At 32.0% G+C, this 23,763-nt stretch overlaps 3 protein-coding genes across 4 annotated transcripts; 2 read left to right on the top strand and 1 right to left on the bottom strand.

Annotated features, from left to right (window-relative positions):
* The first annotated feature begins 5,119 nt into the window (after positions 1-5,119).
* LOC101216883 (isomultiflorenol synthase) lies at positions 5,120-12,335 on the top strand. The gene is made up of 15 exons (XM_004141786.3): positions 5,120-5,424; positions 6,893-7,168; positions 7,261-7,449; positions 7,684-7,768; positions 8,239-8,405; positions 8,493-8,684; positions 8,779-9,012; positions 9,146-9,268; positions 9,550-9,705; positions 9,956-10,002; positions 10,275-10,418; positions 10,512-10,689; positions 11,060-11,140; positions 11,541-11,624; positions 11,930-12,335. The coding sequence occupies exons 1-15, from the start codon at positions 5,224-5,226 to the stop codon at positions 12,059-12,061; spliced, it is 2,289 nt and encodes a 762-aa protein (XP_004141834.1). The 5' UTR covers positions 5,120-5,223; the 3' UTR covers positions 12,062-12,335.
* A 1,269-nt stretch (positions 12,336-13,604) lies between these two features.
* On the top strand, positions 13,605-22,220 carry LOC101217198 (pyrophosphate-energized membrane proton pump 2). Of its 2 annotated transcripts, none has more exons than XM_004141705.3 (15): positions 13,605-13,881; positions 14,343-14,710; positions 14,930-15,133; positions 16,082-16,233; positions 16,330-16,477; positions 16,548-16,680; positions 17,697-17,869; positions 18,685-18,805; positions 18,933-19,123; positions 19,291-19,728; positions 19,806-19,970; positions 20,059-20,214; positions 20,291-20,402; positions 21,373-21,592; positions 21,754-22,220. In XM_004141705.3, exons 2-15 carry the CDS (start codon positions 14,618-14,620, stop codon positions 21,851-21,853), a joined length of 2,406 nt encoding a protein of 801 aa, XP_004141753.1. In that variant the 5' UTR covers positions 13,605-13,881; positions 14,343-14,617; the 3' UTR covers positions 21,854-22,220. The 2 variants fall into 2 exon arrangements, with proteins under 2 accessions (XP_004141753.1, XP_031744723.1); XM_031888863.1 differs by having other exon boundaries at positions 13,605-13,829.
* A 520-nt stretch (positions 22,221-22,740) lies between these two features.
* On the bottom strand, positions 22,741-23,730 carry LOC101216654 (auxin-responsive protein SAUR40). The gene has a single exon (XM_004141785.3). It carries the CDS (start codon positions 23,526-23,528, stop codon positions 22,899-22,901), a length of 630 nt encoding a protein of 209 aa, XP_004141833.2. The 5' UTR covers positions 23,529-23,730; the 3' UTR covers positions 22,741-22,898.
* Positions 23,731-23,763: the final 33 nt, after the last annotated feature.

The raw sequence follows: 23,763 nt of genomic DNA on the forward strand, positions 1-23,763 counted from the left end.
AAATAACAAATTTAAAAGTTGATATGTCCGTCGTCAATATCACTAATTATTTTGTCAAGATCTGCCTCCACATTAACTTTCATTCCCACTTCTCGCACATGCAATTTTAAAATGCCTTTTTAGTGTATTTTCAAATAATAATAATAACAACAACAACTAATAATAATATAAAAATAAAATGCCGTAGCCTTGAGCTCAAATAAATAAATAAATATTGACTAACTTCATGATTATTTAGGTTTTATTTTTCTAAAATCAATCTTATAAAAATTGTTTTTTAAATATTGATTTCTTTGTTTGATACTGTTTTAAAACCTAAGCTAAATATTGAAAAATAAATAAATAAATAAACAGCCTTTAAATTTTGAAAAATTGAAAAATTTGTTAATTTTTATATTGATTTTTCTAAAATATGTATTTGTTTTCTTGTATTTAAATTATTTTTTAAAATAAATATTTTAATTCATATACAAACGTTTCCTAACAGAGAATTATATATAAAAAATAACAAAGTAGACAAAATATTTACATCTAATAACAAAATTTATTATAAAAAATGCTTTGCAAAGCTAAGTTTTTAAAACCTACTTCGTTTCGTTTTCAAAACGAACGTATATCATAAAATGTAGTTATTAAAATAAAGAAACACATGGGTAATATATAAATATAGTTTCTATCAACTTAATTGTTTTTAATTTTCTTAATTAAGAAATTGAGTACAATTTATAAACAAATAGTTTAATTAAGTTGAAAAGGTAATAATATTAATGTTGTTGGTAGGAAATATTATAATAGAGATCTTGACTCTATTATATATACTTATTCTACAATGAAACATTTAATTAGTGAAGAGAGACTCATAGATGGATTTGAAAAAAATATAGGAAGCCGGCGTTGAATGTGTAATAGTAATTGGTCAAATGTCCAAATCATGGGGTAATGTTATTATATGATATTATACTATATGAATAATAGAAACTAATAATTAAGGAGTAATTGGACGGGTAAAGTCTATATTTGAAAATGCTTCTCAAACTAAGACGATGTATCAAATACAATAAAACGGTATAGCAATGGTTTCAATTACAACTTAGGGTACGAGTTTCAATTATATTGTAACTTGTAACTTAAGGTTCAATTTCAACTATACAACTTAGGTGGTATTATATAGCTTATGGCACAAGTTGTGTAAGTAATTGTACTTACACGACTTCGATTATAAGTTGGGGGCAAATTGTTGTTGATGAAAAATTGAATGATTATTTAATTTGGCTAAGTACGGAAATCGACTTATATAGGATCTACCAATAATCCATGAGTTGACCCTCAAGTCATAAGTTTATTTAACTATGGATACCAACCCATAGTCCTATCAAGTCATATGCTTATTTGGCTAAGAATGGAAATTAACTCATAGCCCAATAAGTTTCTATGCATGAAGCAATAAGTTTATTTTTTACTAAGTATAAAGACTGACCTGTAGGGTCTATCATAAAGCCGTAAGTTTATTTGGCTAAGTATGAAGTCCAATCCCCAATCCATATATAGGTGGAGGTAAAGACCAACTGAGTGAAAGAAAATGTTATGTCTAAGATGTACATACTATTGCACATACTTCCTTCGTCATGGCAAAACCTTTTAAATGGGAGAATCTGGTTGGCTTTTGAGGTCTTTCCTTCTTCCTACCTCGACCACACCCCCTTGAAGGTAGCCCGAGAACTCTCTCTTTTAGTGATGCTTTCCTTAGAGAAGATGAGAAAAATGTTAGCTTTGTGGAAGAAAAGTTTCTTCTCTAAAACTTCTTTTGGGAAGGAGTACTAAAGGAAAGGAATGGGTCACTACCGTAGGACGAAAATTTAAGGTTAACATAACAAACTCCTATATATAAGTTAAACGACTTTTAAATTAACATTTTGTGCCCTTAAAGTCTCAACTTTGTAGCATAAAATTAGTGCGAACAAACATGTTTCCCACCCCTATGGGTGGGTGGCGTGTGACGTGAAAAGATATAGCTCGGTCTCTACATATTATTAACTAATTTTGTATAAATTAATTTTAATTTTTTTTCAAAATGAAAATCTAATTAAAAAAACAAGTGTATATATAAAAATAGAATCGTGCAAAGTAAGTAATTATTATAATATATACACACAACTCATATTTGACAAAGTCATCCAATATATATATAAATAGGTATGTATGTAATCAAGAAGGAATCATAAGCTTTGCTACAACTACAAGATTGGATATATATTGATTGCGTGAAGACCATGACATGAATATGATATTACAAGAAACAAAAATCATAAGATGCTTATATTGAAATATCTCAAATCCATGATATTGTTTGACCTAATTATAATATACTATGATTTTGTTTAATTACATTAATGGATGCACATTCACCATTATCATTTTATATTAACATCGTCCCATACGACTTATTTGAACGGTGTCCTTCAATTTCCGTCATTAATAGTTTATTTCTAAGATTCTTATATTATTTGAACGCTCTCTAACTTTGAATTAATGTCGATATTAATACAAACACATTTTATGTCTTCATATCACCGCTAGTATAATATTATAAATGTTAAGGAGTCTTCTTATTTAAAGATCAAAGTTGATTTCTCACTACCATGTGATTATCGCACTAAAACGAAAGGTCGTGATATACGTTAGAATATATTTAGCTTGGTATTTTAATTTTAATTAAGGATTTAGGTAGAAGAAATTAGAAGTAATGTCAAGAAGAGGAAAAAATGAAATCCAAAATTATATTGTTAATTGAGATCACCACAACCACTGTAATGAATTGATGATTGAAGAAGAAGAACACAACTAATAATATTACAAGTTGATGTGGAAATTTTCATTAAATTAATTATTATCATTTATAATATAGTGCGAGTTCCACGAGCATCATTTCTAATAAAAATAACACTAACTTATTGATTTATATATATATAAACAAATGTATATATGTGAAATCAATGGAAGAATAGAAGAATTATTGTGAATGATATAACAAATATAATAACATAAATCTATAGATTTCTAGTGTCTATTAGTAATATATTTAAAAACACTCCGATTCAATTTGTATATTTATTTGATAACATGCATAAGATTATATTTCATGATCTGTCCATCGTATAAAGTATTTGAAGTTCTTTGATTTTTTTTCCAATGTAAGATTCTTAACAAGACTCTTCGAAAAATGATGTCTTTTTCAGTTTATGATAGTTCAATATAGTTTTTTGGGATTGAATATGTATATATGTTTGACCTTTAAAAGTTTTAAATTCTGACAGTATATTCTTAATACGAGGAGGTTCTATTTAAATGAGTTGATAACAACGAAAAAGGTAATTTATATGAATGTTATGGTAAGGAATGAGATCCTTTATTCTTTTTAATACGAAATCTCAACAATATTAAATAAAGAATAAATGATGTAATGAAAGTAAATTAATACAAATGGGTTGAACAGAAAAGGAAAGTAATGGTGTTTGTAGAAAACTACAATGGAGATCCATAAATGAAGGATATTTAGAGTCTAAGTCAACAAAACAAAAAAAAGAAAAAAGTTAAAAGAATAAACAAAACAAATTTGGTAATTAATTCACAAGAAAATCCCAAATATAAAGTGCACTATCAGAATTGTTTGAGTGTCCGTAATGAAATTAGTTTGTAATATAATGAACGTAACCCAAAACTCATGCTCAAATTAACCATTTTAAACCTGATTTGTAAGGTCAAAATTTATTAGATTTTCACTGTTTTCTTTTCCACCGTTTTTACGCTTCACAATCTTATTTATGTTTTGGGTCGAATGGATCGGAGCATAAGTATTTGTTGTTGATATCGGTGGGTGAGCACGTCAACTTGAGAGAAAGGAAAGGAAAAAGTCGAAAATGCCCCTAGAATGAATTTAATATTTTGGGTTAATTTGTTTGTATTGACCAACCAAACTCTTATGACATAATGTGCAAATATAAAAACAAGAGGAAGTTAATATGAATTGCTCAAAAACTTGTTTGAAGTCATTTAATTGTTCAAGATATGGTGAGATTATTGGTCAAACTAATTTAATTTCTTCTTCTTCTTTTTTATTTTGGTTGATACCTACCTGTCATCACCACATATACAACCAATTTCTATTATGTATTATATACATGGAATTTGGTTTAAGATTACATATAGATATACGTACATATATATATATATATATATATTTGAAAATTATATGTTTGGAATAAGAGATTGGTTATGTTTGATTGTGCATTTAAAATGTGTTTTTCGAATTTGGAAGAAATTAACTTGTGTTTACTAATTATTAATCTAAACCCCATATTTATTTAATGAAATTAATTAATCATCATTGCTAATTAACCTTTGATTGCACGTTTTTAATAGATTAATTAAAGAGGCATTTTTAAAAATAGCAAAATAAAATTAAATATTTACATGCTATAGCAAAATTTTGGATTCTATCACTAGCATATCAATAACCGTCGGTGATAGAATTTACAATAAGTTGTAAATATTTTGTAAAATTTATTATTTTTAAAAATTCATCTTAATTAATTTTAAAATACATTTTTTACGTGAACAATTTTTAAAATAACAAAATGAATTAAAATATTTACAACCTATAGCGAAATTTTGGAAATCGATAGATTTCTATCACTTAGAAGCATATCAGTGGATATCAATGTCTATTATTGATAGAAAATCTAAAATTTTACTATGTATTGTAAGTATTTTATCAAATTTTCTATTTTTGTTAATTCTCTCTTTTTTTAAAAAAAGACAAGATAAATTATGTTAATTGAAATGGTTAAAATTGTAAATTACTTTTTTTAACCAAAGTTTTAAATTAAGAAAAACTAATAATTAAATAAAAAAATGAATCTAATTATGATTAATAAATAGTGTATTTATGGGTTGACTTATGGTATTAGTTAAATAGGCACTAAGAGAACATAGTTGAGAGATGGGAAACCAAAGTTGTAAGAAATTAATTAATTAATTTGCACAAAAGGACACAAATAATCGTTATTTATAAATATGTCATTGTCTATATAAAGCAAAGAAATGACATTTGTGGGAGAGAAGTTAGAGACGGCCATTTGAAGTCATTGAAGATTGAGATTTTGATAAGGTTTAAGGCTTTCAATTTCTTTCTTTCTTCAACAAACTTAGGTTTCATCCACCAATATGTGGAGGTTAAAGGTAGCCGATGGCGGAAATGACCCTTACATCTATTCTATGAACAACTTTGTCGGAAGACAAATATGGGAATTCGACCCGAATGCTGGTACTCCAGAAGAACGAGAAGAAGTTGAACGCGTTAGGAACGAATTCACTGCAAATCGTCTCAAGGGTTTTCCTAGTGCTGACTTGCTTTGGCGTCTCCAGGTAATGTTGTCGTGTCATCTTGAATCATACTTTTAAATACCGAAAAGTAATTCAGTTTTTCAAACTATTAAAATTGGGTTTAAATGATTAAAACTAAAGTTTTTTTCAAGTGATTTTAATCATTTTGAAATCAGTTGCAAGCATGCTTTACAATCCTTCAACTATTACTCAAAATCTTCGTTTCTTAACCTTTACAACTTTTCCACCTTTCCAACATAATTTGGTGATAATTGATATGGACTAGTTTTCTTATCATTGAAGGTTTAACTTTTTCGTCCATTTTATTATTAATATACTTAATTAAGTTCGACCTTAACCTTTATGTATTTATATTTTTACTTAAGAAAATGTGAAACTATAAAACCTCAAACAAAAGTCAACATATCAATAAGATAAAAATCACATTTAATTCATCCACAAATTGTTAAATAATCAACTAGAACGAATCTAACTCAATTAACTAATAACGATTCCTAATCCATCTATTTCAGTTGAACTAAAACAAAATTACTTAATGATTAATTAAGCATATATAACTTTTTCCTCTTGGAAGCAACAACTTTCCAAATTCTAAGGCCTGCTTTAATTATCCCTTTGTCATTCTTAACTATAATATTTGATTTTCTTCTCTTTCTTCTCGTCATTTTAACTTAAAAATATAATAATTTGATTCCATTCATACATAATATTATGAAAATTTATTAAAAATACAAATTTGACAAAATATTACAACATACAACTGTTCATATGCTTGTAAATATTTTAATGTATTTCAGTTTTTTTTCATATATTATTAAGAAAAATTGAACAAAATATTTACATTTTAGTGATTTTTTCAAAATTGGAAAAAACCCTTGTGTTAATATACCTAACCCCATTTTTAAAATTGAATAAATCTTTAATTTATAGTCTTTGGTAATTTAGTAATTTATGCCCATTAACAAAGTGTGTAAATTTGAATTCTATGTGCACTCAACAAATAAATAAAATTTTCTTTTAAAAAGTCAATTTTATATGATTGTATTGACGTGAATAGCTTAATTTTTTTTAAAAAAATGACATGAATAATATATTATTCTTCCCACTATTATATTAGTGTATAGTACCATACTCATCTTTTAATAAAGAAATGACAAATTTGTTTATTATTATCATCATTATTTTGACCAAGTTGTATGGTACAATTGAATCATAAATCTAATTCATTATTTTGACCAAGTTGTATGGTAGAATTAAATAATAAATCTAATCCATTTAATCTAGGGAAACTTATAGTTTTAGTTCTTTTACCATATATACTAATTTAGTAAGTTTTCATAAATAACCCTCCCTATATTCTTTGAATATATGCTTGTTAAATGTAATTAGAACAATTTAAAACACGTTTTCTACCGTTAATCTAAACAAACAACATGTTAAAAATGAATGAGAAAAGTGATTTTAAGGTAAGCACTTTTGGGTGTGGCAGCTTTTGAGAGAGAAAAATTTCAAACAAAGCATACCACCGGTGAAGATCGAAGAAGGGGAAGAAATGAGTTACGAGAAGGCATGGGACGCAATGAGAAGAGGGGCGCACTTTCTAGCGGCCATACAAGCGAGTGATGGGCATTGGCCCAGTGAAACATCCGGCCCATTGTTCTACAACTGTCCATTGTTAATTTGTATGTACATAATGGGGTTTTTAGATGCTGCTTTCCCTCCCGAGCATAAGAAGGAAATGAAACGTTACATTTACAACCATCAGGTATATATATCACATTCTTTAGTAGAACAGAAATGGAAAGATTTAGATTACAGATTTCTTTGATTGCTAAGACTTAGTTTGTGATTTTGTAGAACGAAGATGGTGGATGGGGGTTACACGTTGGTGGTCATAGTAATATGTTTTGCACTACCTTCAATTACATCTCTTTGCGTTTACTTGGGGAAGGACCTGATGTTGAGCCGGTTTCTAGGGGTAGAACTTGGGTCCGTGAACATGGCGGTGTTACCTCTATTCTATCGTGGGGAAAGACATGGCTATCGGTATATATTAATTGTTTTCTTACTATAATTTTCATTAGAGAATTTGTCAAAACTAGCAAATTTGACAAAGTTTTACAAGTTACAGCGAAATTTCAAATTTTATCTCACTGATAGAATATAGTTTTTTTGCTATAGCTTGTAAGCATTTTAATTTCTTTTGTTATTTTTAAAAATGTTCCTTTTTATTTCTATGAGCTAATTGATTAATTAAAAACTTACTTGAATGATGTAAAGATATTGAACTTGTTCGATTGGTCTGCAAGTAACCCCATGCCTCCGGAGTATTGGATGTTTCCCACTTGGGTCCCCATTCATCCATGTAAGTTTATTTCTGGTTAATTAGTTAATGGTAGTTTTGAAATGGTTAAAATTATTATTTTTATTTTAAATTATTTGTTCATTCAAATTAGGACCGTTTGAATTTTTTTGGTATAGAATTGTATGATAAAATTTCTCGGCAAAAGTAATTTTGAATGTTTAAGAAAGATGTCCAAAGAGTTTTTTTCTTAAAAAATAAAAATATATGTTTTTTAACATTGCACAATTACTTTCAAATACGTTCTAAATTCATATGAGAAATACTGAAGCGTTCCTTGAGTTGCACCTATCTTTGTACAGTTTAGATAACTACTTAAAAACTGTCATATGTTAGTTTTTGTTTTATAAAAATGATACTTTTTTGGAAAAATGTTTGTATAAGAAAAGGGAGTATGAGATTAGATGTTAAATAGACTACCCCTAACCATTACTTCACATTATGATTGATTTATATCTTTCCTGATGTGACAGCAAACATGATGTGCTACACTCGAATCACCTACATGCCTATGTCATATTTATACGGAAAAAGGTTTCAAGCTCCTTTAACGCCTCTTGTCTTACAATTAAGAGAAGAACTTCACACCGAACCCTACGACAAAATTAACTGGAAAAAAGTTCGCCACATGTGTGCGACGGTAACTTAATAATTTCATTCTTCAATATAGTTACCTACTTACCCACCATTTTCATCCTCACTTAAACATAATCAATTAAATTTACAGGAAGACCTATACTTTCCACATCCCTTCGTCCAAGACTTGCTTTGGGATACTCTTTATTTGCTAAGTGAGCCATTGATGACACGATGGCCTTTTAACAAATTAGTTCGTCAAAAAGCCCTCGACGATACTATGAGGCATATTCATTACGAGGATGAAAACAGTCGTTACATTACCATTGGTTGCGTCGAAAAGGTTACAACAACTATCAAATTAAACTCATGCATGCTTAGCAATCAGTTAACATAAGTAATTAACTAATATGGATGTTTTGTGATTGTGGATACAGCCATTATGCATGCTTGCTTGTTGGGTTGAAGATCCAAACAGTGACTATGTGAAGAAGCATTTTGCAAGAATTCCAGATTATTTATGGATGGCTGAAGATGGAATGAAAATGCAAAGTTTTGGTAGTCAATCATGGGATGCTGCTTTAGCCATGCAAGCTCTTCTTGCTTGTAATATTCCCCAAGAAATTGATTCTGCACTCAACACTGGCCATGAATTCATCAAGAACTCCCAGGTAACTAAAAACCCAAAATCAAATCATTACCGATCGAAACCATATAATGAATCGTTCGATTTTCAATTACACACAATTAATTACGTTGCAGTAACTAATAGTATACATACTATATATATTATATGAATTGAAGGTTAGAAACAACCCACCTGGTGATTACAAGAGTATGTTTCGCTATATGTCAAAAGGAGCATGGACCTTTTCTGACTGTGATCATGGATGGCAAGTTTCTGATTGCACTGCCGAGAACTTGAAGGTCAGCTTCTAATTTAACCATCCCTTTGCTTCCCAATTGGTATTGAATTTTTTCGTTGAGTTTAGGAGGACAATTCAAATTGATTTTAGATTTTGTGATCTATTAAACGATACAAATTCTAAAATAAATGGTTTCATTTTTCTCTTGTACTTGGAGGAATCGTAAAAAGTGATAAAGTTTGAAGTATTTTTTTATTATCAAATGGTCATGATTCATTCATTAATGTTTTTGTTCTTGGCATGTTCGTTGTATTAACAATTTAAAATTATGAAAATTATTAGTGTTGTCTACTACTATCGTTACTACCGTCTGAAATGGTTGGTGAGAAGATGGAACCTGAACGTTTGTACGATGCTGTTAATGTCATCCTAAACATGCAAAGCAAAAATGGCGGTTTACCAGCATGGGAGCCAGCCTCAAGATACTATTGGATGGAGGTAACTACAAAATGAAATATATCTTTAATCACTCTAAAATAAACTCAATAATTTAATTTAAATTAAATTAAAACTTCTAAAATAAACTCAATAATTTAATTTGATTTTGATTCATGATTAAAATTCTTTTTTCAATAATTTTTTTTAAAAAATCTAACCCTTTCTAAAAACATTTCGAAAATATCTAAATCATAACTTCCTAATTAACATATTCATCATATTATTAATTCGTCTTCTACCTTTTGTTTAGTGGCTGAATCCAGTGGAATTTCTCGAAGACCTAATCATCGAGCACCAGTATGTAGCGACTTAATTTATGAATATTAATCTATCATTTTTTAAACGTTTTCAACTATACCAAAATAAACAAATTTATTTAAAAGTATAACCGATAGATTGCGATAGATTCACTGTCTTTCTCGATCTATCGCGATAATTATCTCTTATAAAAATGTAAAATTTTGCTATATTTATAAATAATTTTCAATTTTAAACAAATTTTCTTATTTGATTTCTTTCAACTTAGCTAATTATGAAACTATATAATAATTAACGAACGGTTAATTTAGGCATGTGGAGTGTACATCATCGGCGTTACAGGGCATATTACTGTTTAGGAAACAGTACCCAGGACATAGAAGGAAAGAGATCAATAATTTTATCAACAAAGCAGTTCAATTTCTTCAAGACATACAATTGCCTGATGGTTCTTGGTAACACACATTACATTTAATGAATATGTATAATATGATTTATAAGATAATGTTTTAAATAAGAAAATTTGTGTATATGATTATTGTATATAGGTATGGAAATTGGGGGATTTGCTATACTTATGGAACTTGGTTCGCACTCAAGGCATTGTCAATGGCGGGGAAGACTTACGAAAATTGTGAAGCACTTAGGAAAGGAGCCAATTTTCTATTGAAGATACAAAATCCAGAAGGAGGGTTTGGAGAGAGCTACTTGTCATGTCCTTACAAGGTAACAAAATCAAACTTTTTAGGGTTTTTTCGAAAATTCAATTGGTTATTACAGTTGGATGTGTTTGAGGTGTAAACGATTTTGATTTTGGAGAAAGGGGAAATTAAATATGATAGTGAGTAGAAAGTAGTAAACAACCTAAGAAATTAAAAGTAAATTATTGTATTTTTTAATATATAGTAAAGTTTTAGATTTTATCGATAATAGAGATTGAAGACTTATACTGTCTATTAGTGGTCTATCGTCAATAGAATTTGAACTTTTTCTATCTTTTTGTAAATATTTTGTCAATGTTATCATTTTCGAGAAATCTGTTGGGATAATGTATATTTTAGAAACTGATGGAATTGTTATGGGATTTCACCAACAGAGATATATACCGTTGGATGGGAAAAGATCAAATATTGTGCAAACGGCATGGGGTTTGATGGGTTTGATAAGTTCTGGACAGGCAAGTTCACTACATCTCTATCTTTCTTTTTTCCTACTCCAAAAGCAAAGATTTGATTATCTAACGTTAATAAATTACGAAATTTTACCATATTTATAAAGATTTTCAAATTCTATTAATATAAATCTATAGACTTCTATCAATATTTATTTATGTCATTATTACAAACTAGTAAAAGTTTATGTATATTTATCACTATCGAATGGTTCTACCATTTACAATAAATAGATTTTTTGTTGTATAATTATTTTAATAAAACAATTTCAAAAAATTAAATATACCATGTATTAAAAAAGAGTATAGAGTAGACTAAAACATTTCAACCACCGTTAAAGTATATTGAAACTATGAATTAGTTCTTAATTTACCTTAATAATAATAAGAATTAATTACTTAACAGGCAAGTGTAGACCCCGAACCCCTTCATCGTGCTGCCAAGTTCCTCATCAATTCTCAAACAGAAGATGGTGATTTTCCACAAGAGGTCAGTACCTTTTTCGTGTCAAATTGCAAAAACCAATTTTCAACTATTATAAGTCGAATGATAAAGTTTGACCCTCAAACATACAATAATAGTAAAAGTTAGACCTAAAACAAATAAAATTGAAACCTAAAACTTATATAATTGATTAGTACAATTTATATCGTTACATAAGTTTAGAATATAATTGTAACTATAATCGCAAGATAATAATAGAAAATTTTGTTAGAGTGTCTAAATATTTTTTAGGTTATTTTACTAATCAGCAATGTTTATAATTTAATTATGTTCTTATAATATATTGGCAGGAAATTACGGGAGAATTCTTCAAAAATTGCACCTTACACTTTGCAGCATTTAGAGAAGTATTTCCAGTGATGGCATTAGGAGAATATTGTAACAAAGTTCCATTGCCTTCCAAGAAAAAACAAGAAATTTAATATATTTTAAATTAACCCTACAAAATATTATTATTATTCATAAATATGGAGACTTAGAAAAGAAAAAAGCAAAAAGAAAAAAAAAAAAAGAAGAAGAAGAGAATTTTCTTATTTTTCTTGTAAACGATCACATGTAATATAATAAACTACACAAAGGTTGATGCTAATTGTACTCAAAGCACAACTTTTTAGTTATGCATTTGTGTTTCCCTTCCAATTTTTTTCGTAATTATTTCTCTAATAAACGAAGATGTATCGTTTGAAATTTTAGCTACATTTATGAGAACAAAATATTTGTTTTAGAATTAAGGTCACGTTTTTTCTAATAAACATAATCCATCAATCGTAAGGTGAAAAATGGGGTAGATAATAAAGACTAAAGTTTGTTACAATTGTTGAGCGGTTGATCAATTTGTTCTTAAAATAATACAATTGTAATAGATAGCACTTTTAAGGTCAATAATTAAGTGCTCTTAGATTCTATCAATGAATTTTACATATTTCATATGGTAAGTTAGAAGACTAAATTAATAATAATCATCGTCATCATTGTAAAACAATTTAACTTAACCAAACCTACAATTTGGACACAAACGCCAAAACTAGACCTATTCAAGCCAACCTTACATTCCAAACATGGACATCAACTTTCTCCGAAATGCATTTTTCAATGATCTACTTTTATTCTGTCAACGATTTGAGCACCCCAAATAGTCTAGAGACGGCCATACTAATTAACCAAAATCGATGGTGCGAAAACAATATTTAAAATTAAATTTAAGAATGAGAATAATTGAATAATTGAGAGTCAAAGAGGATAGAATAAAGCTAATAAAAACTTAGTTCAACTGACACCAAAAACTGTAAGATATGTGTTGCAAATTTACTACTCTCATTTGTATAAAAATAAAAAAAGTAAAAGGATAGAAGATAACTTTTTTAATCTTTAGTTGGGAAGAATATGATATATGTTTGCTTACTGAATTTTCAAATCAAACCTTTTTAATCCACAAAGCTTTTTTTTAGGATAAATGTATTAACTTCCCAAGTTTTAAAAAAACATTTAAGAAATCACCACCATAATTTATGTTTGAGAAATAAAATCGAACTACAAAACTACTAAAAATATTTACACAAAATATCAAAGTCTTTCTACGATATACTTAGATAGACTACATACATAACTACTACAAGTATTATAGATAATCGATATTTTTTTATTCTTAATTATAAATATTTTGGTTCATTTGGTTATTTATTATTATTATTTTAAATTTAAAAAAATACTGAAAAAATCACCCTCTTCCCTCTAAAATTATTTCTTAATTCAAGATAGACATATAATTATATAAAACAATAATAATATTTACTCCTAATAAAATATTTTGAGAATTTTTTTATTTTTAAAATAAAAGAATAAGAAGAGAATAAAAGGATAGAATTTTATGGAATAAAAGTAATTATTGAGACAACGTAAAGAATGTGGGAGAAAAGAGGGTAAAGTAATTAATGAATTAAATTAGGTGTGAGCGTTAGAAAAATGGGAAAATAGATAATGGCAATTTGATGATACTCATTCCCTCATCGTTGACCGGACCCCGGAGACGGCCACAGTAGTTTGCAATTGGATCAGCCCAAACGCTCTCTATACGTTTCAATTACAGTAATTTGTTTGAGTTTCACAACGCCAATCACCCATTGAAGAATTCGGAACGAACAACAACAGCAACAACAACCGGATACCCAATTCGAATTGCATTAGTTCAAGGTGCGCATCATCAACTCTCTCAGCATTTTGCCCAACTCCATCCATTCTGGAGGTAATCAATTTTCTCCTTAGATCTCTGTCTCGAATCCTTGTTCTTCTGTTCCGAGATCGGTTCATCATTCACTAACTAGATCGTTTAGGGTTTTGATACGCTTGGTATTGTATTTCATTTACATTGTTCCATTTCGTTTCTAGATTCTTAAATGCTGTTCAACTTAAGTCGTTTCATCCCATTAGAAATGGGTTTTGTTTTGGATTCAATTCTCGTTTCAAAGTTATTGGCTTTACGACTCCAGCCAATTTGGTACTAATTCGCATTCACTCGATTATGCTTGTGAATTACGTGTTCTCTAACCACTTTATTTCAGTTTCAGCCAACTCTGTTTTATTTTTGGTTTTTTCTCTCTTGACAATCTTGCTTGGAAAATTTCTGTTCTTCCATTCCAAACAGTTAACCCCCATACGATGATTTAAGTTTACCTTATTTTCGTTTTTTGTTTTCATCTGTATCAGGAGGCTCGGCTGGTTTGAATTACCACCCTTAATCCTGTTTACTGGATAGCAAGGTGAACGGAAGTAGCTTTTAAGTAGATTCGAAGGTTCTGCAGTCCACGAACGAGGAATTCTTCGTTCTCTTGTAATCGGTGCTTTTGATATTCTTATCTGTGGCTGGTTAGTCAGAAATTTCCAAAATTCAGCGACCAGGGTCAGGGGGCGATTTGCCCCAGGGTGGCGAGTACAACCCTTATCCTGTTGCAAGGAGGGTAAATTCCTCCCATACCGTACTCATGGGCGATGACATTGAAAGTGCTAGTTTGGGGGTGTACCAAGACAGGCAAAGGACTTTCCCTGACATGCGTAGTAAAGTCAACACCCCATTGGTATGTACTTTAACCCTGTCAATCATCTGCGTTGTAGTTCCTTCCAATGTATGTTGATAAATTTACTGAAAAAAAAAAAAATGCTGATAGAATGTTGTATTGTGTCTAATGACAACTAGGGGTTTTACTTTCCTTTACTCTGATATTATAGCATAATTTGCACTTTTTTGTATTGAATTTTTGTACAGATATTATTGACCTTCGCCTTCCTTTTGGCAGATATTTCGAATTTTGATGGGGATAAATATTCGTGTTCTTCTAGTACTTCTTCTCTTTGCATTTGGAATAATATTCTACATTGGAGCAAGCACTTCCCCTATTATTCTGTTTGTCTTCTCGATTTGCATTGTTAGCTTCTGCTTTTCGATATATCTCACCAAATGGGTGCTTTCGAAAGATGAAGGGCCGCAGGAGATGGCTCAGGTACATCTTAAGACTTGTATAATAGGCTTCTTAGAGCTCTCTTGCTTAGTCTTCTTATTTATTATGGTAGAAGGTTTGATTTTGATTACTTTTACTTTCTTTTTGCCATTGTATTTTGAGCTTTAAACCCTTTTCATTAATTTAACATCATCATCATTTACTTTCAATAATTAGCATGTAGTGCGATCTAATGGTGTACAGACTCTTCACTTGTTTTCATGACAAAGTTGTTTGATTCTACTTCAGTGCTTTATTGATCTATATTAAAGTTTTAACTATGGGACCAGATAGTAGTTAACTATTTGATACGACCATTCTTTTATGATGAAAACATTTTGTTACTAGTAAGTTCTTACAATTCAAACTAATTGGTCAATCTTCCATAATCTCTTTTGTTCATTGGGTCTTAGATAGCCTGCCTCACCCCTCATTGTAATATTTTATCCTAGTAACAACAATAAGGAAGGAAGGAATGAGGAAATACGACGTGACAATCTGAGAATCCGTCTTGAGGGTTCCTGTGGGATACTCCTCTTGAATTGCTACTTTTCGGGTCTTTGTTCGATTTCTCCAAAAGTTCTTTTTAGAACTTGATCGGAAATATTATTCAGTGCTAAGCATATGATCTTTAATAGTATCATATAGTATATTATGAATTCTCTGTTGATTAGGTCACTGAAAAGGAGGATTATAAATGATTGGTGTACTGTGATATCCTGTTTACCATAAAGATTTATGCAAGTGGTTTATGGGTCTTTTATTCATTTATCCATTCTTCATGGTAGATGTCACTTTTCTTGATGTCTGTGACAATATTATGTTAGGGATGTCTCATTTATCGAGAAAATAATGCGGTCCACGTTACACTGGATCTTGCATACTATGGAATCTGTCTCCTGATTAAACCATTGTTCTGACTTTTTTTTGCCTCTCTTTCGTTGTTCTTAGATTTCGGAGGCAATACGTGATGGGGCAGAAGGTTTCTTTAGGACGCAGTATAGTACCATCTCTAAAATGGCTATGTTACTTGCAGTAGTGATTCTTTGCATATACTTGTTCCGTAGTACTACTCCTCAACAAGAATCTTCCAGAATAGGGAGGTGGGAAGTTTTATTACAACTAAATTTAGTTTGAGCCTTTTTTCCTGCGTACAATTTTTCCTGTCAAATATTATTACTGAACCTTTTCCTTTGCAGGTCAACAACTGCTTATATTACTGTTGCAGCATTTCTGTTAGGAGCCTTGTGTTCAGGTATTGCAGGGTATGTTGGGATGTGGGTTTCAGTTCGTGCAAATGTCAGGGTCTCTAGTGCTGCCAGACGGTCTGCGAGGGAGGCATTGCAGGTTGTGCTTTCTTCCAGATGACTATGTAAGAGAGTTTTTTGTCCATATCTTACTTGAGAATGTTCTGCAGATTGCTGTTCGGGCTGGTGGTTTTTCTGCCATAGTTGTTGTTGGCATGGCTGTTATTGGTATAGCCATCCTGTATGCTGCATTTCATGTTTGGTTGGATGTGGGTTCGCCAGGTTCAACCAAGGTTACTGACTGTATGTGGCTCCTTCCTTTGCTCTTTTTATTGGAAAGCCTAGTACTTAATGTTTGACACACACACACACCATTTGAGGTCTTAGACCTCCCAAAACAGACTGATATTGAATTAAATGACCTGTCGTTGCTTCCGTGGAGTTATTGATACTTTTAATTTGTTAACCTCAGTACTGCTGTCATCAGTTTCATTTGGATCTTGGGTGTCATCTGTGTGGACTATTTAAGTATGATAGGCTGCCATGTTTTGGAATAGTTGTAAGCCAAATGATATATTGTCAAATTTTGATTGAATAAATGATCTACTCGTGTTGATTTCCTGCTTTCGGTGCATCTAATTTTAGCTGGACTAAATATAACTCGCTTTAGAATGCTTCCATTCAAAACCATGTGTGACCAAAACGAAAAAAAATTCCCTCCTTGTGTACTTGCCTATAGAGTACTGATACTGCTGATGTGATGCGGAAGGGCTATTGAGTCAATAAAATATAGTTTAAAAGATTAGAAGAGACTTTGCAGCACGTATCTTTCTTTGCAATTCATTTTCATTCTGGGACTCATTTTAGAAGGAATTCAATGTTTCTGGAAAGTTAGCTTGGAAAAGAACAACATAGTCTTGATACCACATGGACATGGCTTGAGTGGAAATAAGAGCTTTTGGGATGAATACTGAATACAGTCAGCTTTTTGATGGACTACGAGGTTTGAAAGAAACGAGAGAATATAAAATGAAAAGAATGATAAGGATAGATATTTATATGAGGTTTTTGAAGTACAAATTCATCTTGGCGTTTGCTCTCTAAAATCTTTTTGCAATGGCACATCATTTGGAAACAATGCAAGTTGTGGTGATTTTCGTGGACTCCTGTAAGGAGGCATTCAGCGCTGAATTTTTGTCTTAAAATTTTCACCAACCAACAAGAAGTCTATCTTTTTCTTCTGAATTCATGTTGCCTTCTTTTAGTAGTTATTTTATTAGTTTCTTCATTCTGGTGTTTATATGCAATGTACCTTGCAGTGCCTCTTCTCCTTGTGGGTTATGGTTTTGGAGCTTCTTTCGTTGCCCTATTTGCTCAGTTGGGTGGTGGTATCTATACCAAAGCTGCTGATGTTGGAGCGGACCTTGTTGGAAAAGTTGAGCAAGGAATACCAGAAGATGATCCAAGAAATCCTGCTGTTATTGCAGATCTGGTGATTGTTTCTCACTTCCTCTCTTCTTTTTTCTCCTGATTTGAGAAACTGATTATTTTGGAGCTCCGATCTTGTATTATATCCTAGTATTGTTATTTTTAATATATTAATAGCATCAAGTTTTCTGTTGCTTCAAAACACAAGACATCTCAAGGCAACAAGCCTCTTAATCGTCTCAAAATGAGAGCTAACTTCGGAGTTAACTGAAGTGCAATGAATGAATAAGTAAATAATGTATACATATGGTCACATAAAATGTCAAAGCAAAATGGGAAAAAATCCAAATCCTCCCAAAGCATAAGTTTGTGGGCTTTCTTCAGAGGATATAGTTGGGGAGGCTTTTGAAATTTTTTGTGGACAAAGTTGCAAATCAGAGTGTAACAGACTCATCAGTGGAAGCCCCCCTTCTATCACCTTTGCAAAGTCCATAAAAAAAAATTCTTATTTGGTTGAGATTTGTAGGCTTCGATTGATAAGTATTCCATCCAAATATTCATTGGTTCAGCTTGATCGTGCAAAGCTCTTCTTATCTTACCCGACTCGAATTACCCCCTTGGTTTTATTATGGTCTTGGGATTACCTCATTTATGTAGTAGTGTAGCATTTCTTGCAGATAGACAAGTTGTTATTTTAGTCTTGTTGCCTCAAGTGATAAGTCCTAGAGCAGGTCGCTTTAAATACAAGGCTGGGTCTGCAAATGAATAACACGTATTATTTGTTCAAGACTGTATGCCTGTTTCTTTTTACCTTTACAAAATCAATTTGTAAATTTTGCCTTTTGGTTATTGACTAAAGTATTTTTGGTTAATCTCCAGGTTGGGGATAATGTGGGTGATTGTGCCGCCCGAGGTGCAGATCTTTTTGAAAGCATTGCTGCTGAAATTATTAGTGCCATGATACTTGGGGGAACAATGGCTGAACGCTGTAAAATCGAAGGTCTTTCAATATTTTAAAAACTGTGTTTGAGGAATTTACTAGGCAGTTCTTACAATAATCAACCTTCTTTGGATGATTTTAAACCATGTCTGACTGTTTTCTTGATCAACTCTTTTTGTTTATTCAGATCCATCTGGTTTCATTTTATTTCCGCTGGTAGTACACTCCTTTGATCTGGTGATTTCATCAATTGGCATTCTCTCCATCAGGAGGGGTACTCGTGAATCTGGTGTTAAGGGTCCCATAGAGGATCCAATGACTATTCTGCAGAGAGGATACTCTGTCACTATCGTTCTAGCTGTTCTGACGTTTGGCTTGGTAATGTACATATCATTTCTGTAGGACCATAAATCATGTAGTTCCATTCATGTTCTAAAAAATAATTTAGAACCTGTGCCTTGTCTTTAAGCATCAATCCTGTAGTGCTTTTATCAGGGTAAGTTTTATACGTTCTAACTCTGCCAGTGATTTTGAACAATTTTCAGTCTACACGGTGGTTGCTTCATACTGAACAAGCCCCTTCTGCATGGTTCAACTTTGCCCTGTGTGGCTTGGTTGGCATTATAACGGCTTACATTTTTGTCTGGATCACCAAATACTACACTGACTACAAGCATGAGCCTGTGCGTTCATTAGCACTTTCTAGCTCTACAGGCCATGGGACAAACATTATTGCTGGAGTCAGTTTGGGTCTAGAATCAACAGCACTTCCTGTTCTCGTTATTAGTGTGTCTATTGTTTCAGCTTTCTGGTTGGGACGCACATCAGGACTTGTGGACGAAGCTGGAAATCCAACAGGTGGGCTATTTGGCACTGCTGTAGCAACAATGGGAATGCTCAGCACTGCTGCCTACGTTCTCACAATGGATATGTTTGGGCCAATAGCTGATAATGCTGGTGGAATTGTTGAGATGAGTCAACAGGTAACCTAGGTCTGGAATTGTTAAGTGGTTGAAATATTTCTCTGTTGGTATTATTTTTTAATACATATCTATTACAGCCAGAAAGCGTCCGGGAGATTACTGATCTTCTTGATGCAGTAGGTAACACAACTAAAGCGACCACAAAAGGTTTTGCCATTGGCTCTGCAGCACTTGCATCCTTCTTACTTTTTAGTGCTTATATGGATGAGGTAGCCTCATTTGCTCATGAACCTTTTAAACAGGTAAGGCATTGAAGCGTGGGTACTGGGTAACTTGGTCCTTCTCTACTGATTCCTTAAATTTCAACATGTTCTCTTTAAATGGTTTCAGGTAGATATTGCAATTCCAGAAGTTTTCGTTGGTGGTTTGTTGGGTTCCATGCTTATTTTTCTCTTTAGTGCTTGGGCCTGCGCTGCTGTTGGTCGAACAGCCCAGGAGGTTGTAAAGGAAGTGAGAAGACAGTTCATTGAAAGGCCTGGTATAATGGTAAGTGCAAGGCTTTAATAGTTGTTTTTTCTTCATAGTATCAGTTTGGCATCTTAATTTAACATGTTATTTTCAGGACTATACGGAGAAACCAGAATATGGACGTTGTGTTGCTATTGTAGCATCGGCATCTCTAAGGGAGATGATTAAACCTGGTGCTTTGGCTATCATTTCACCAATGGCAGTTGGTGGGTTAACTACTTATATTTTTGTGAAATCCTTTTGATTTTTGTCTCCTTGGTTTTTCTGTTCACTTGTTGCCCTTTTTCCTTAGAGTCACGAACACGACACAAGAATGCTAATTCTATAAATACTAGGACACGAATACTTTAAAAATAAATAAATATAGGACACGGGGATTTGCTTGTTGAACAAATGTCTGGAGCTTGTCCAAATGTGTTTGTGTTCCGACACATTTTAGAAACCCCACTCTGCCTAAAATGCCGCGCTTGTGCTTCACAGCCAAGGGAGAAAATAGGTGCAGTTAGATTGTAGTATCTATAGACTATAACTTTAGGGGGGAGTGTTTGGCTCACTAACAACTTGAGCTGAGTGCAATTGGTTAAAATAACCAACTCCTTGAACCATCGTGCATTAAACTAGTAGTAAACAGGAGACATGGTTTCAATAAATGGCTAAGAGGCCAAGGGTTCAGTCTATGGTAGTCATCTACTTTTGAATTAATTTCATACGAGTTTCCTTGACACTCTCTAATGTTGTAGAGTTATGCGAGTTGTCCCATGAGATTAGTCGAGGTGCACATAAGCAGGTTCAGACACTCATGGATATCAGAAAAAAGAATTAAAAAAATAAGAAACTCCTTGTTTGGTTCACATAATTCACAACACTATTAGATAACTTCACCCCACCAACTTCAGCAAAGTCCATCACTAAAATCAGGACATTTATTAAGGAACTTTAACTTCACTCTCCTTCCAATATGTTTTCTAGCAACTCCACAAAGGAAAAAAAAAATTCTAAAATAAAAAAGATACTTAGACATTTCGTGTTTGCATTTTGTATGGAAGATAACTTGGACATTCAAAGGGTATTATTTGGCATTTTCTGCATCTTCGTCCACTTGTCTTGGATAGTTTCCTTTTGATTGAGTCTGTTTTTGGAGTATGGTTGAGGAAGTTGTTCTGGTATCAATTGCAGGCTTCCTGTTTAAAATATTGGGACACTACACTGCCCAGCCACTTTTAGGGGCGAAGGTTGTTGCTGCCATGCTAATGTTCGCAACTGTTTCTGGTATTCTCATGGCCCTCTTTCTGAACACAGCAGGGGGTGCCTGGGATAATGCCAAAAAGTATATAGAGACTGGCGTTCTCGGAGGCAAAGGTAGCGATTGTCATAAAGCAGCTGTTACTGGTGACACGTAAGTTTTATGTTGCTCCTTTCAGTTTATTGTGAGGTTTAAAGCAAAGTGATCTCAGCTCAACAATAATTAGATCGAAGTTTGATCTTCATCCTTTCAATCGTTGTATTAAATATATATGTGATGTTCAATTAATGAAGATGATAAGCTTTGTTTTTCAGCGTCGGTGACCCATTCAAGGACACGGCAGGGCCTTCTCTTCACGTTCTTATTAAAATGCTTGCAACCATAACGTTGGTCATGGCCCCGATCTTTCTCTAAAGATTGATTGATTGCATATGCATCTCAAGCACATCCTACGGTTTTTGTTGGTTTGGGTTCATCTTCAGAATATCCTTCTAGGCGCGCTTCTTCATGTCTTGCAGTCCACATCTTACATTTTTGTTTTTCATCCTACTATTCAAATAAAACTTTTAGTTTTCTTTCTTTCCTCCTCTCTTTTTTTTGTTAGAGCACTGTTTTCTATTTTTATTGTCCTGTTATTTTCCTTAAATATTTTTGCGACTAATTTTCCAAATGAGAGTTCTGTTTACAATACTGTGTATAAATTTAGAATTCAAATATACTACTCAGGAACTTTACGAACATAAGTTCACTCTTTTTGACAGTAAGCCAATATCCATCTGAATCAACTTGACCCTCTCATAATTTTTGCATCTTACTAATATATAATGTTAAGAACAAATATTGGTATTGAAACGGAATTGGACGCACGACAAGGTATGTAATGCAAGGGAAATGCAAGATATTCACAGCCATTTCTAACTGAAATGATCTCATCTGTCAATAAATTTTGAATGATAGCAAGATTTTGCCCATTTGAACATGGTTCAACTTGTTGAGGCACTTCATTCTTTTGACAAATAAAATATTTAAATTGATATTAAGTGATAGTAAGAGGGTGTTTGGTGTGTTGAGTCAAGTTATGAAATCTGAAGTTGGTGTCTGTGTCGAGTGTAAAATTGAAGATGAAATTTTTTTCTCGTGTTGTAAAATGGAGAAGGTAGAAAAGATGAAGTATTTTCGTAAATGTGTGAACTTTGTTAGTGGTTATTATTGAAGTTGAGTTGTTTAATATCAACTTATGAAGCTAGTGTACTCACCTCCTAAGATTTGAATATGATTTGCATGAACAAAAATCAAAAGTGTTAAAAATATGCAATCGCCTATGCTCGTAAGCCCTACATCTGTATCATAATGGTTGCAAAGCCATAAGTGAAGTAAATAAGAGCTAAATTATAAGAAAGAAGTACAAAATCAGATCGTTACATGAAACAACAAAGGTTACGTTGATACATTGATTGATTCACATAAGTGATGTACAAATTTGAGGAGGAGGATGATGATGAGTTAGATCACATTCAGGAGAGCAACAGAATCTAATGATTTCATTATCATCAGAAGCAAAATGGTTATGGTTTTGTTGTTGAACAGTGTTGAGAATATCTTCAAAGACAGAGACATGGCATGGAATCTGAAGAACACCTTGTTGATGAAAACCAAATTCTTCTTCAGCTTCTTGCAGCAATATTCTGAATGCTTTGTGAGTTAAGTAATGTGTTGGGATTACAAATCTCTTCATCTCTTTCCCCACACACACTGCCAAATACCCTTTTGGAACACCATCTGTAAACCAAGCCCCATTAATCTTTAACAACTTGTTGTTGCTGCTGCTGTTGCTCTTTTCACCATTTGCTAATCTCTTCCATTTCTTCACTATTTGTTGAAGCTTTACAATCTCTCTTATTTTGTTTGACTTTTTTGGGCAATTCTTTGATTCCATTGTTACATAATAGCATATTTGAAGCCTCTTCTTCACCCAATTTATAATTCTTTCTGTCTTGATGAGTATGATTTGGTTGTTAGATCTTGCAGGTGCTTGGTTTGATGATTTCCCATGTGAGCAAAAAATAAAATATTTCAATCCTACATCCATAACAGAGAGTAATGGCCAATCCAAATCAAATAATGTTGTACTCAGATCTTATAACTTGTTGGTTGTTTAATAAGTATATAAGAAATGAAACCAATAAGCTACTAATAAGGAAATGGAACGTGGATCACCAAAAAAAAAAAAAAACAAGCACATCAAGGAATCACATTAAATTCTAAGGTCAAAACAAGGTGGTTAATTGACATAGTACAAGTCACATGAATTGCCAGATTAGAAA

The sequence above is a fragment of the Cucumis sativus genome, chromosome 7 (assembly GCF_000004075.3).
Source record: "Cucumis sativus cultivar 9930 chromosome 7, Cucumber_9930_V3, whole genome shotgun sequence".
Taxonomy (NCBI): Eukaryota; Viridiplantae; Streptophyta; class Magnoliopsida; order Cucurbitales; family Cucurbitaceae; genus Cucumis; species Cucumis sativus.